The sequence below is a fragment of the Trachypithecus francoisi genome, unplaced genomic scaffold (assembly GCF_009764315.1).
Source record: "Trachypithecus francoisi isolate TF-2019V2 unplaced genomic scaffold, Tfra_2.0 Lachesis_group10, whole genome shotgun sequence".
In the NCBI taxonomy this organism is placed as follows: Eukaryota; Metazoa; Chordata; class Mammalia; order Primates; family Cercopithecidae; genus Trachypithecus; species Trachypithecus francoisi.
Window position 1 is genome coordinate 125,039,354 of NW_022681455.1, and position 12,678 is coordinate 125,052,031.

At 50.7% G+C, this 12,678-nt stretch overlaps 1 protein-coding gene across 3 annotated transcripts in view; it reads left to right on the forward strand.

Annotated features, from left to right (window-relative positions):
* The window catches only part of WFDC1 (WAP four-disulfide core domain 1), a 33,686-nt gene that overhangs the window by 10,137 nt on the left and 10,871 nt on the right, over positions 1–12,678 (forward strand). For all 3 annotated transcript variants that reach the window (XM_033219168.1, XM_033219169.1, XM_033219167.1), the window contains exon 2: positions 8,078–8,270. In XM_033219168.1, the coding sequence (XP_033075059.1) occupies positions 8,078–8,270 (193 nt within the window). The remainder of the gene's footprint in view (positions 1–8,077; positions 8,271–12,678) is intronic.

Genomic DNA, 12,678 nt, shown 5'->3' on the forward strand with positions numbered 1-12,678 from the left:
TCTCCTGCCTCAGCCTCCTGAGTAGCTGGGATTATAGGTGCCCGCCACCACACCTGGCTAATTTTTGTATTTTTAGTCGAGACAGGGTTCCACCATATTGGCCAGGCTGGTCTCGAACTCCTGACCTCAGGTGATCCACCTGCCTTGGCCTCCCAAAGTGCTGGGATTGTAGGTGTGAGCCACCGCGCCCGGCCGGGAATCATTTTTATCCAGATAAGGCATACAGAACTGGAGAGCTCTTATCTGAGTTGTACCATGAATGTGTGCTCAGTGGCTACTTTGAAATAGACTTACTATACAATCCCTGAGCAGGAATGAAAATAAAAGCTGGAAATCACGGGTTGCTCTGCGGTTTTCACGAAAGTGTCATCCGTCTGGGGTGAGTGTCCTCCTTTCTCAGAGGGATTTCATGTGGCATTATTTTGTTTTCATCTGAGAGGCAACATAAGCTGGGAGGGAAGGGCTGCAAAGAAGGGGGCCAGGACAAATGTGTACCTGGGGCCCCCCATTTTGACTCCATCCTGAGCTGGGGAGGGCAGAGGGAACACTTTGGGAGGGGGAGGGAGCCCCTGGACTGAAGGAATGGGAAGAAATTGACAGGCACCGCTGGGAAGCAACTCCCAGTTCCAGGCTCCTGGGTCAGGAATGCCCCTGGAGGAGTAGGACAGACCCAGGTTCGAATTCTGCCTCTGACACTTCACAGCTGCTTGCTTTTGGGCAAATGCTTTTAGTTTTTTTTTTTTGTACCTCAGTTTCCTCATCAGTAAAGTGGGTTTAGAATAGCAGTAGCCCCAGAGGGTGACACTGAAGATTCGATATATGAGGACCCAGCACAGCATCGGCTCACAGTAAGAGCTTACTAAATGCTGCCTCCCTTGCCATGAGCTTGAATCACACCGCCCAGGCTCTAAGCCTGGTGTCTTTGTATGGTGACCGCGTACCTCCATTTCCTCACCTATGCAATGGGGACAGCAGTGGTACCTACCGGAGAGGGCTGGAGGCAACTTCAGGTGATCCTCCGAGGGCAATGCTCTTGCACGCGCTGGGTGGCTGTTTCCGCATGACCCCTTCTCTTAGGAACCTGCGAGTTGTTTGCCCTGGTCTTATCCAGAAATGAGGAGGTTATCCAATCCCACATTTCACTGGTGGGTTTGCTGGTGGGTTTCTCGTACGTGTATCTGCAGCCTCAGCTGGATTGGAGCTCCTTAGGTTTCCTTTGCACCTGCTGAGCATCTAACCTAACTCGGAACGCTTCCTAACTCTTTTTCACAGCTGAGCTTCCTCATCCTTTCGGGCAAGAACTTAGGAGCCATATCCCAAGATGGAAGGGACCGAAGCTCATGACCTCTTATACAGCAAAGGCTGCTTTGCATGGGGATTAAGGGCTCAGGTGTAGGAATCCAACACGTCTGGGTTTGAACCCCATGCTATGCTATGAACCCCTTCTCCATGCTATGAACCCCATCTCCATGCTATGGAGATGGTGGGCGTTCACTAAATCATCAGTGAGTGAATTGAGGGAGGATACAGGGGAAGTGAAGAAAGACTGGAAGAGATGAAGAATGAAGTTACTATGAGATGAGAGGCTTCTGAGTCCATTGATTAAAAATAATAAAAGGAGCCAGGCGTGGTGGCTGACACTTGTAACACCAGTACTTTGGGAGGCTGAAGCGGGTAGATCACCTGAGCTCAGGAGTTCAAGACCAGCCTGGGCAACAAGGCAAAACCCCATCTCTACTAAAAATACAAAAAATTAGCCAGGCGTGGTGGTGGGCACCTGTAGTCCCAGCTACTTGGGAGGCTGAAGCATGAGAACTGATTGAGCCTGGGAGGCGGAGGTTGCAGTGAGCCGAGATCGTGCCCTTGCACTCCAGCCTGGGTGACAGAGTGAGACCTTATCTCAATAATAATAAAAGAAATAAAAATCAAGTGAACTATGGATTAGCATTGCCAGTGCTGAGCCGAGCACACACAGGTGTGATCTCTTTTGATCTTCACCACAAACACCGGCAGCAGGTATTACTTTTGTGTCTATTTTGCAGATGAGGCTCAGGTAAGTTAGTGATTTTCCTGCATGATCACACAGCCGTGGGGTTCAAACCCAGACGTGTTGGATTCCTACACCTGAGCCCTTAATCCCCGTGCAAAGCAGCCTTTGCTGTATAAGAGGTCATGAGCTTCGGTCCCTTCCATCTTGGGATATGGCTCCTACGTTCTTGCCCGAAAGGATGAGGAAGCTCAGCTGTGAAAAAGAGTTAGGAAGCGTTCCGAGTGGAAGGAACAGCATGCGGAAGGCTCCAAGGCCAGGTGGAGCAGCGAGTCTTCAGAAACTGAGGACGGCCGAGTCCAGCTTTACATTTTGAAAGCATCCCTCCTCATCTCTGGAGTGTGGGATATTAAGACCCACTCCCCTAGTTCACATCCACATTAAGTGAGCATAGGAGTGTGACGATGCTTGCCCAAGCACAGCCTTACACAAACACAAAGGGCTGCCCTTGCACCTGTGTAGGACCCCCCGCTCTCCAGAACCCACTGCACAGGGCCCATGTGCAGATCAGCCAGTTAAATGCGTGTTAGGCACTTAGAAGGGTGCCCAGCAAGCTGCCAGGGTGTGTTGACCATCATCATCCTCATCTTCTTCATCATCATCATCACAGCTTTTATTCCACCCAAAGAATACGTACTGAGTACTTGCTATGTGCCAGGCACTGCTCTAGGAGCCAGGGACACAGGTCAGAACAAAACCAAGTTCCTGTCCCTAGGAGGGAGAAAAACAGCAAACCAATGAGTTCCTAAATACACAGTCCACCGAAGAGTGATGAGGGGTGTGAAGCTCCACCAACAGGGAGAGGAGGAAGAGAGGGCTGTGTGAGCAGACCCCGAGGAGGTGAGAGCCAGGCAGATATGGTGGGTGGGTGGGGAAAGAGCCAGTGCAAAGGCCCAGAGGTGGGACTGGGTGGCTGGAGAGAATGAGTCAGGAGGGGAGTGCTGGAAGAGACGTCAGAGACGTGGAGGAGGTCATGGAAGCCAATTGCAGTCCAACCTCTAGGCCAAGAACCTTGGCTGTTGACTCCTTTAACCCTTGGGGGCCAGGAATAAATTGGAGGGTAAGCTGTTTGTTTCTCTGAGTAAAAGTTCTTTCTCAGAACTCCAGAAAATACCCTTTGTTTAGAACCCTCTTTGAGTGTCACCTTGCGTGACATGAAATATTTTTCAAAACATGTAATCCTTTAATCTGGACCTCTCAGTGAAATCAGTGCTTTATCACTTACGACCATCTGTTGTTTCAGCCACGCAGTAAATAACTCGGGAGATGGGGCTTCTAAGGCGCTTATCTCTTCGTTCTCTCCAAATTCTGAGAAACGACATTTGAATTTTCCTCTGAGACAGCGGCGCATCTAAAATTGATCTCTGCGTACCCTCCCGTCTGGGGCTGCCATTAAGGAAGTCACGGGACTGGGAGGCATTTGAGGTGGCTGAAAAGTGTTTTGCTTCTGATCACCCAGTTCCATTAAATTTCATAAATGAGGCTTGATGGAAAAATAAGCTGGGCAGAAAAATAAGCCGCTCCCTCTCGACGACGTACGGTGCATTCTTAACCACCCTCCGAAGGAGGCTGGGGCGGCTGTCATCTTAGATGAGGATTAAAAATAGCGGACCCCATCACGGGTCCAATTTAGTTAATTCTGCAGCGAGTGAACTAAGAGCTAATGGCATGGGATTATACACCTGCTGCGACTGGAAAGTTATTAGTGATGGTTACAGGGGTGAGGGAGACTGGGCGGAGAAGGGGGTGATAAAAGGACTGATCCACGCTCTGGTCTCCCTTCTGTCTTTGGGGGAAACCACTCACCTCTTTAAGGCCTCGTCTCCATATCCACCAAATGCCAGCTTAGTGGTCATTTTCAGTTTTCGTGAATTTAACAGCCAATGTCTACAAGAGTGAAAAGAGGGGTTCTTTGGGTGAAGCCCTCCCCAGGCTTTCCTGCCGCACAGGCCCCCCTCCTGCTTGGCCATTCCTGCTCTCCACCCCTCATGCCCTCAGTCTCAGGCCCTGAGGCTGCCTGGGGGCAGCTGAAAACCTCTGGCCTTGGTGATCCCACCAGTTCCCAGGGGCAACAGGCCAGGACCTGTTCCCGGGGACCTGGTGCCCCCTGCAGGGCATTGGTGGCACCGCGTGCAGTTTGCTGCTACCCAGATAGGGACGCAGGACTGCGCTCCGCCCCAGCCAGGCAGGGAGAGGCACAGCCTCTGCTCTCAGTGTGGGGTGGCGAGGGCCTAAAAATGAAGAAGGATCATACTAGAAACATCCTGACGAGTCTGGGGAAAGCTGCCCTCAGAAGGCCCTTTAAGCTGAGGACTGAAGGGTGGTTTGGCCAATAGAAGCGGATGGGAAGCCTTCCAGGCAGAGGACCAGCATGTGGCGATGAAGATCAGTGGCACTGTGCTAGACACCAGCCTGGGTATAGACACCATCCTTGGTGTAGATGCCATCCTGGGCATAGACGCCAGCCTGGGTGTAGACTCAGGGTACCCCAGGAGGGAAGTTCTATAGGGGGAAACTGATGCTTGCCCACAGTCACACAGCAAGTGAGTGGCAGAGAGGATTTAAGCCCTAGAACCGGGATTTGAACCAAGCCCGTTGGCTGCAGAGCCCACTCTGGTTGCCCCTCTGCTCTGCTGGATGAGACAAGCTCAGTTGGAGGAAATGGTTTGAAGAGAGGAATGTGCTTGGAGGGCGTGGGGAGGAGGAAGGGCAGTTTGCTGGCGTATAAGGACAGGAGGGTCGGGGCGATGAGATGAGGCCAGTATATCCTATATCTAAGTTAACAAATTGAAAAAGTAACATGTACCTGGTTGGCACAGGGCTCGGAGGTCAAGTGGGGAGCTGGGACTTTGTCCTGAGAGTACTGGGAAGCCTCTGGGGGCTTGGAGCACAGAGGTGACCGAATCCACAGGTGCCTTTCATAAAGTCTCTTTGGGCTGCAGTTTGGAGAATGGATGGATTTGGAGGCAGCGAGCCAGGGATGAGGCCACTGTGGAGGCACTGATGGGGACTTGGGCCTGGGGTGGCATTCATTTACAGAATGTGCCTGGCAGAGGGACAGATACCAAGTTTCCAGGGGCTGCCGTTATAAATGACCACAAACTGGGGTGGGAGGGGCGGTTAAACCAACAGAAATGAATTGTCTCATGGTTCCAGGGGCCAGAAGTTCAGCATCAGTTTCACTGGACTGAGATCAAGAGGTCAGCAGAGCTGCGCCCCCCACTCCAGAGATTCCTTCCTTGCCAATCCCTCTTCCAGTGGCTGCTGGCGATGATGGTCATTCCTTGGTCTGTAGATGCCGTCTCTGCCTCCCTCTTCACATGACTTTCATGTGTGTGCATGTGCATGTGTGTGTGCATGTGTGTGTGCATGCGTGTGTGCATATGTGTGTGTGCGTGTGTAATCTCCCTCTGCTCCCCTTTTCTCAGACACTTGTGATGGGATTTAGGACCCACCCAGAAAATGCAGGATTATCTCCCTATGTCAGGCTCCTTAACCTAATCACGTCTGCAAAGACCCTTTTTCTTTTGCATTTAGGATTCCAGGGAGTAGGGCCTGGTGTCTTTGGGGACTTTTATTCAGCCAACTGTATGTGCACAAGGAGACACAGGAGACTCGAGGGTTACGGAGCAAGAGTGACAAGGGAGGGCGGGTGTGGGACACAGAAGTGGGCAGGAGGGGGAGGGGAGGGGCGTGGCTCTACCCCTGGCCTGGGAGGGCTGGTGTTAAGGAAGCACATCCCAGCTGTAAGCACTGATTTGAGTCTGGGGGAATGGTCCCTCTGAAGACCTGAAGGAATGGGTATTCGGCAGAGGACACAGCCTGGGCAAAGGCCAGGAGGTGACGGCGCCCACACTGTCATCAAAGCAGCTTCAGTAGCTTTGTGAGGTTCTGTGAGTCAAGTCTAGATTGAGCAGGGGCTTGGACGATGTGCCCTCACTCTGTACGGAGACCATCTTTAAATTGAAAAAGTAATGTGTACATGGTAAAAAGATATTGAACCAGTGCAGAAGACTATACAATAGGAAGAAATCTCTCTCAGCTTTACACCCTATTCTTCTCTCCAGAGGCAGCTTTCATAATGGTTTCTTGTGTGATCTTGTGTATCCTTCCAAAAACGTTCTAAGCCTATGCCAATATATACATATTACATCTGTGTGCATTTTTGAAAACATAGATGGGGCAGAACCTACACGCTGTTCCGAACCGTGGCTTTCTTCATCAGCCACCACATCCTGGCAATCTTTCATATGTGGCACATTGAGTCTTATTTCGTTTTTTGCCAACACCTTAAGGGCAGGTTTTCATGGCTGTATACTATTCCAATTTGCAGATATGCCCTATGTACTTGGCCAGCACAAGCGGGCCAGATTTTGAATATGTTGGGGGAGGATTTGTGGGGAGCTAAGTAGGCGAAGCATTTTAGATGAAGGGAACAGTTTAGGCAGAGGCCGGGAGGCAGGGCAAGCCAAGGTGGTTTTTTTCCAAGTAATCTATCCTGTATCTAACTCTGTGTGTGTGTGCGAATGTGCACAACCTGCCCACCACACACCCCATTTTCACAGAAGCAGAACAGTGTTACTGGCGTGGATGGGGTCTGGTGTCAGGGGACCCAGGGCAGTTTGCCTGGTCGCTTAAACTTTCTCAGTCTTACCTTTAAAATATTGATCTTATTGGTCACTCACCCATATTCCTGTATGTTAAGCACAGTACTATATCTTTTTTCTTTTCTTTTCTTTTCTTTTTTTTTGAGACAGGGTCTCATTCTATTGCCCAGGCTGGAGTGCAGTGGTGTGATCACGGCTCACTGCAGCCTTGACCTCCTGGGATCAAGCCATCCTCCTGCCTCAGCCTCCCAAGTACCTAGGACTATGGGAGTGAATGAGCATGTCACGACTAATTTTTGTTTGTTTGTTTTTTAGTAGAGAAAGGGTTTCGCTATGTTGGCCAGGCTGGTCTCAAACTTCTGAGCTCAAGAGATTCACCCACCTCGACCTCCGAAAGTGCTGGGATTATAGGCATGTGTGCCACAGTGCCTGGCCTCTATATCTTATTTTTGAACTTTTTATTACAACATAATATTTCAGGCCGGGCATGGTGGCTTAAACCTGTAATCCCAGCACTTTGGGAAGCTGAGGTGGGTGGATTACCTGAGGTCAGGAGGTCAAAACCAGCCTGACCAACATACAGAAACCCTGCCTCTACTACAAATACAAAATTAGCCGGGTGTGGTGGCGCACGCCTGTAATCGCAGCTATTCAGGAGGCTGAGGCAGGAGAATCGCTTGAACCTGGGAGGTGGAGATTGTGGTGAACCGAGATCACGCCATTGCACTCCAGCCTGGGAACAAGAGTGAAACTCCATCTCAAAAACAAAACAAACAAACAAAAATAATACTTCAAAGCACATAAATCCTAAGTGTTCAGCTCCACGAATTCCCACAAAATAAACACACCATGTAACCAGTCCCCAGGCCAAGAAATAGAACAGAGCCAGCCCCGAGACCACGTGTCCCCAGCCAGTCACTGTCCACCAGATTCCTGACCTCTTATGCCAGACATCATCTTGGCCTGTTTTTGAACTATAAATATAAGTGAAATCCCACTGTGGTGTTCTCTTTTGATCTGGCTTTTTTCTTTTCATTATTTTCTGAGATGTTTCGAAGTTGTTGCATGGATTTAATCATGTATGTATACATATATGTATACATATATACCATATATATTATGTATTATATATAATCTATCTCTCACACAGGGCAGATACTTAAGTAATTGTCCTCCAGCAAACACACCAAGATTCGCTTATCCTTTTGCTGTGGGCTTTCAGTTATTTCGTGCCGGCTGTTATAAAGAGAACCACGGTATCGCTGACCCCCCGAGCCGCCCTCCGAGTCTGGCTCTGCCTGCTTGCTGTTTCTCACCCGAGGAAACGCAGCCTCAGAGAGGCCCGGGGCACTGGCCCTCCCCGTGCACGCTCCGGGCGGGCCGGGACTCTCCCAGAGTTGCTGACACCGCCCTCTCCCCGCAGGCCGAGGAGGTGGGCGCGCCCGGCTTCTCCCGGCAGCCCCGAGCCGACCGCTGCCCGCCGCCCCCGCGGACGATGCCCCCCGGCGCCTGCCAGGCCGTGCGCTGCCAGGCTGACTCGGAGTGCCCGCGGCACCGGCGCTGCTGCTACAACGGATGTGCCTACGCCTGCCTAGAGGCCATGCCGCCCCCGCCAGGTAGGTCCTGGGCCCGAGGGAGGGGCCTGAGGGAGAAGAACAGGCAAACAGAGCTGTCCGGGTGGGAGAGAGCCTGACTCTGGGGAGAGGAAAGAGGAACTGGGCTTTAAGCTGGGCCACCTGGGTGGGTCCCTGGCGCCTCCACTGCGCACCTGTGAACTGGGATGGGCACTCCTTGAGCAGGTGTGACGCTGCTGTGCACCTGCTGTGTGTCCCACTGCCCTTGGGGACCTGCGTTGTGGGAGACGCCCTTCCATAGAAAATACCACTTCCTATGAAAATGGGGTGGGGTCAGGGACCCCACATGCCTCCAGGGAGCCACAGTCCAGCAGACACCCATTCCCGGGAAAATGCCCGCTGATAGGAGGATGGGGGTGCAGTGGAATTTCGCATTTAAAAGATCCAAATTCGAGGTTTTTCCTTAAAATATCGGCTGCCACCAGCTGGAACCTCAGGTGCCCCTGGATGAGGAGTGTCCTCTAGCTTCCCACTCACCCCACCAGGCCTGCCACACTTCTCATGCCTGGTCCTGGGGTATTTGAGGTGGAGACCCCGGGTGCTTAGTAATCCAGATGGGGTGTGCCCCAGAGAGGGGCAGGTGCTTGGCTTCAGATCCACTGGCCAGCTGTGACTTTCTTAAGTCTCCTCTCCTGTGAAACGGGTGGATTACCTGAGGTCAGGAGTTCAAGACCAGCCTGGGCAACATGGTGAAACCCCGTCTCTACTAAAAATACAAAAATTAGCTGGGCATGGTGTCAGGAGCCTGTAATTCCAGCTACTTGGGAGACTGAGGCAGGAGAATCACTTGAACCCAGGAGCGGAGGTTGCGATGAGCCGAGGTTGTGCCATTGCACTCCAAGACGACAGAGTGAGACTCTGTGTCAAAAAAAAAAAAAAAAGAGAAAAGAAAAGAAAAGAAAAAAGGGGAAGGAAAGGGAAAGGGAAGGGACAACGTGCAGCTCACGGTGGAGCTGCCACTCGGAAGTGCTCAGTGCTGCATGGGGCTGGGAGCAGATAATGAGATGTGTGTTGAATCAGGACACCAACCTCTTGGGGAGAAACAATGTTCAGGGATTCGTCACTGGCAGGACGGAGTTTCAGATCCCTTTTGGAAAGAAGGTTTGGGAAGGGAAGGAGGTGACCCTATGGGGGACAGTAAGTGGGGGGTAGGGTGGACAAGTAGCTATTTCCTGCGGAAAATGTGCCCTTGGGTGGAGAGAATGTGCCCCTAAGTGGGTAGGATTTGGGGCAAGGAAGTTTTCTCCACCCTCAGCTCTGCTCAGGGTGACAACAACAGCTGTTTGGACTGTACCTTCCGTGAGAGGCTGTGGGTTCCCATGGGCCTTCATTAGGGAAGTCGGCTCAAGAAGGGAGCCCAGCCCCTCCTCCCAAGGCCGAGAGGAGAGTTGGAGATGGCAAGCATGACCTCACTTTGTCTCCTTTGGGGTGAGATCACAGCGATGACAGGGGACTCAGCACACTTAATCATGCTCATAATTACAGTCTTCTAACGCTCCTCAAAACAGACAGGGACTGTTTCAGTACTGCCTCTGGGCAGGACCTGGCCACTGCTCCAGGCCAGGCAGCCTCCTACTCAGCCTAAGGAAAACTAAATGTTGCGCCTTATGGTGGACAAGCACGTAAAGGCACTCCTCTCTGGGTGGGTGCCCCTTCCTCTGGAATGTCACCTGGCATAGGGATTCTAACCTTGCTTCCTGCCTAGACCAGGTGCTTTTGAGCAGTGCACAGGTGACACAACTGTACATGGCATTCCCAATAGCCTTTTCATGCATCATCTCAATTCACGCTCACACGGCTTGATGAGATGACTGTTATCAGCCCTATGCCATGATTGAAGCTCAGAGAAGCTGAATCATTTGCCCAAGGTCACACAGCAGGCAGAACTGCAGTTTCTATCCAGTTGTTTGACTGTAGAGAAGTGTTCATTGCCTTAGGCCGTGAGTGTGGGAATGTGGGGCCCCTGCCCTGGCACCTCGGCCCACATGTGGGGTCCTTCATTACCAGGAATAGCCTCCCCCAGACACCCCATGGCTCACTTCCTTGCCTCCTTTAGACCTATTTCCAAAGGCCGCTTCTCAGGAAAGATTTCCCTCTCTAAATGACAACCCTTCCTTGGCCATTTTTTAACCCTCCGTCGCTGTTTAATTGTTCTCTGTAGCATAATCTGGAAGACTGTGTTTTACTGGTTTGTTCATTGACCGTTTTCTCCCCACTTGAAGGTCAGCCCCACAGGGCAGGGAGTTTGTCTGTTTCATTCACTGCTGTAACCCCAGCGTCTAAAATGGTCTCCGGGCACATAGTACTCAATAAATATTGACTCATTCATTCATTCACTGGCCAGCAGGGAAAGCAATCTATCTAACAACGCTATCTAACGCCAGATTTCACAATCTTGGCATATTGACATTTGGGGTTGGATGATTCTGCTTGCTGGGAAGGGGAGGGGGGCACTGTCCTGTACACTGTAGGATGGGCAGCGGCTTCCCTGGCCCCTCCCTGCTAGATGCCAGACAACCAAAACTGTCTCTAATCTTTCCTAAATGCCTCCTGGGGAACAAAATTGCTCTGCGTTGTAAACCACTGGTCTAACATAAGATGACGTGGAACACACCAGGCCCTATTCCAGGCACCTTACTACTTCATTGCCATCTGGATTTGGGTCCGTCCAAAGCAGACCCAGAGACAAGGACTTGGGCCCAGGTCATTTATTTGGGAGGTGATCCCAGGTAGTTCCAGTGAGGGCATGAAGAGCTGAGACCCCAGGGCCACCAGGCCTTTAAGGGTCTTCAACTAGAGCGATGGGGAGCCCGGACCAAGTTTCGCTTATTTCCCTGCTGCTCAGAAGCCTTTGATCAAGGCGAAAGAGAATACAAACAGCACATATTACTGCGTTTCTTACCTGAAAATGTTTCCTAACACATGGTCCGATGGAGTCGGGGGAAGGAGGGAAGAACTGAAAGGTTGGGCATAGAGGCCACAGAACCATCATGTCATTCACGTTTCGGAGGTCACAGACTGCTGGCTCCTTTCTCCGCTGTTCCAACTTCCACTGTCATAATCAGCGAGTGCTCCTTTACAGAAAAAGCCAATGAGCCTTTTTACCAGTACCCATCAGTGTACTTTAAAAGATGCTAGATAATCATTTTTCTCTTCTCTTTATCAAGATAAATACTAGTGATTTTATTTTTGTCTTATTTTGGAGTCAAACAAATGCAGAGGTCACAAGCAAATGTGATCCCAGAACCGTTTTGATCTCCAACATGCTTAAAGTTTTCTGCCCAGGCATGGTGGCTCACACCTGTAATCCCAGCACTTTGGGAGGCCAAAGCAGGAGGATCATGCGAGGCCAGGAGTTTGGGACCAGCCTGGGCAACATAGGGAGACGCCCTATCTCTACAGAATAATATAATAATAATAATCATTAATAAAAAAGTTTTAAAATTACTTGTCAACACTTAAAAACCAGAAGATTTCTATTTTAAAATTGGCCGGGTGCGGTGGCTCATGCCTGTAATCCCAGCACTTTGGGAGGCTGAGGTGGGTGGATCACCCGAGGTCAGGAGTTTTGGACCAGCCTGGCCAACACGGCAAAACCCCATCTCTACTAAAAATACAAAAATTAGCTGGGCATGGTGGTGTACGCCTGTAATCCCAGCTACTTGGGAGACTGAGACAGGAAAATTGCTTGAACCTGGGAGGCAGAGGTTGCAATGAGCCGAGATTGCACGATTGCACTCCAGTCTGGGCGACAACAGTGAAACATTGTCTCAAAAAAAAAAAAAAAAAAATACAGACTTACAGTCTGGGAGCAGTGGCTCACTCCTGTTATCCCAGCACTTTGGGAGGCTGAAGGGGGTGGAACTCTTGAGGCCAGGAGTTTGAGACCAGCCTGGGCAACATGGCGAAACCCCATCTCTGCTAAAAATACAAAAATTAGCCAGGCGTGGTGGCATATGCCTGTAATCCCAGCTACTCGGGAGACTGAGACAGGAGAACTGCTTGAACCCAGGAGGCGGAGGTTGCAATAAGCTGAGATCGTGCCACTACCCTCCAGCCTGGGTGACAGAGCGAGACTCTGTCTCAAAATAAGTAAATAATAAGTACATAAATACATAGAATAAGAACTTACAGTAAGAAAAAAAAAAAAGAAAACAGTCTGAGAGCATTGGAAATGACTGGTCAGGGCTAACCAGCAGCTGATTTATCCAGGCAGGAGGCACTCTCTGCTTTGCCGTGGCCCTGCCTGATCTGCTTTCCTGTTGAATGTCATCTACCTGTCCACTAAAGGCGTTTGACTTTTTGACCCCTGCCTTTTGAAGACCTTCCCATAAACTGTGTGGATGACTCTTTCTGTTAAAAATGTATTGGTTATACCTGGGTAACGGGA